This window comes from Microtus ochrogaster, chromosome 4, assembly GCF_000317375.1.
Source record: "Microtus ochrogaster isolate Prairie Vole_2 chromosome 4, MicOch1.0, whole genome shotgun sequence".
Classification (NCBI taxonomy): domain Eukaryota; kingdom Metazoa; phylum Chordata; class Mammalia; order Rodentia; family Cricetidae; genus Microtus; species Microtus ochrogaster.
The window spans coordinates 32739292-32741159 of record NC_022011.1 but is presented as its reverse complement, the minus strand read 5'-3'; the positions used below and the strand labels follow the sequence as shown (position 1 = coordinate 32741159).

Here is a 1868-nt window from a genome sequence, read left to right as displayed (position 1 = left end):
ACATGCATGCTCCCAGAGCACATGGGGACTCGGTACCTCTGTGTCCAGTATTATAGCTGACCACATGCATGCTCCCAGAGCACATGGGGACTCGGTACCTCTGTGGATGCCATCCCCTATGTATCACACCCAACAGTCTCCTGAACCACATCTTGATAGCTGCCTTTCCCACCCAAGAGGGGTTAATGTGTTATGAGTTTCTTTTATTCATTGATCTGATTTAAGAGGATATTTGGAGTTGGCCATCTAAACTGTGTTCAACCAGTAATGTTCAGAATCAGGTGGCACCAGGTTGGGTAGTTCATTCCTCAGATTTTGGTTCCGAGGCTGCCTCAGGAAGACAGAGTTCCACTGAGCAGGTCAGACACTCATCTTCTTAGTTTCCACAGTATATAACAGTCAGGACAGTGGAGTCCAGAAACCGTTCTGACTTCTGTTATTTAAAGCAGGGGCCGCTGGCTTGTGATAGCTCAGGGTTTCTGTCATTCGGTCCCCTTGCCCTCCATGTTGGCTCATTCCATTGCTGCAAAGCTGCCGCTGAGCTGGGTTCTCTACACCTTGGGTTGCTTGCTGGCCTGTGCTGGGTTCTTTATAGATGTCATCATAGACTATCCTTACCTCTCCCTATCACAGAATAGGATCTTACTATGCTCACACCTTGGTGTGAGTCAGAGTTCTATCTCGTCAGCATGTCCACTCATGGGCCATTTACCTTGTTGTTTTTCAGGCCATGGTTGCTTGCTACCCAGGCAACGGAACAGGCTACGTTCGTCACGTTGATAACCCAAATGGAGATGGAAGATGTGTGACATGTATATATTACCTAAATAAAGACTGGGACGCCAAGGTATGCAGCTGAACTCAGCGGTACTGCTTTTTCCCCAGGTCATTTTCCCTCACAGTAATGTCTGCATTTCCTGTGGGTGAGGCTGAGCTAACAGGGCAGCTCTCTCTCACATCTGCTCGGCCTTGGATTTCCACGAAGTGAAACATAACAGTGTGTCTGAAAGCAAACACAAATGTATTAAAACATAGTAAACATGTCTCGTCCAGTGTGCACCCATGGGTGGTACTGTGCTGGAAGTGGTAGTCCTGTCCTCAGGAGGTGGAGATACAAGAATTCAAGGCCATCCTCAGTGACACAGGAAGGCTTCTTTAAGTGTTTGCAGGATGCATTGGCATTTGGTGACACACAAAAGCAAGGCACGGGCCATATTCCTAGTGGCCGACATCACCAGGGGATGAGCGCTAGTCCACTGTCTAACTGTGAGTTCTAGATTAGGTCAGGGCAAGGCATTCACGTGCCCTTCAACTTTGAGTCCACCTGATCAGGGGCTTGTGGTACACAGCTGTGACCTCAGCATTTGGGAGGTGAAAGCAGGCTGACCACAGACTAAGAGCATCCTTGCTTACATGGCAAGTTGGAGGCCAGCCTGAGTTATTTGGTATCTTGTCTCAGAAAAACAAAAACAAAAAACAAGTAACAAAATATCTCCAGATTGGTGATTTTAGTCTAGTGTTTTTCCTTGTAGTCTAAAACACAAGGACCAGATCTCTGTGCAAGTCCCCAACTCCCCATGTAGAGGCCTCCTGGCTCCCAGTGCACTTGACACACTGTCTGTGATGACTGTCCAGTCCCCATAGAGAGCTGTGGTTCAGGCAAATGAGTTACATGGGTGAAATTGAGCTCTTATCAGCTATGATTAGAATTAAGACCCAGGCTACAGGAGTTAGGGGTGGAGATGGCTCAGTGGGTGAGGGCACCTGCTATTGACAATCCAATAAATCTGACCATGGGAATCAGCAACCTCCAGAAACTGTCCTCCCCACACACAGTACACACAGACGGCTGTCCTCCCCCCACAGTA

At 48.1% G+C, this 1868-nt stretch overlaps 1 protein-coding gene across 1 annotated transcript in view; it reads left to right on the top strand.

Moving 5' to 3' along the window:
• Positions 1-1868, top strand: part of Egln1 (egl-9 family hypoxia inducible factor 1) — a 39924-nt gene that overhangs the window by 31667 nt on the left and 6389 nt on the right. The window contains exon 3 of the mRNA XM_005346703.1: positions 728-847. Within this exon, the coding sequence (XP_005346760.1) occupies positions 728-847 (120 nt within the window). The remainder of the gene's footprint in view (positions 1-727; positions 848-1868) is intronic.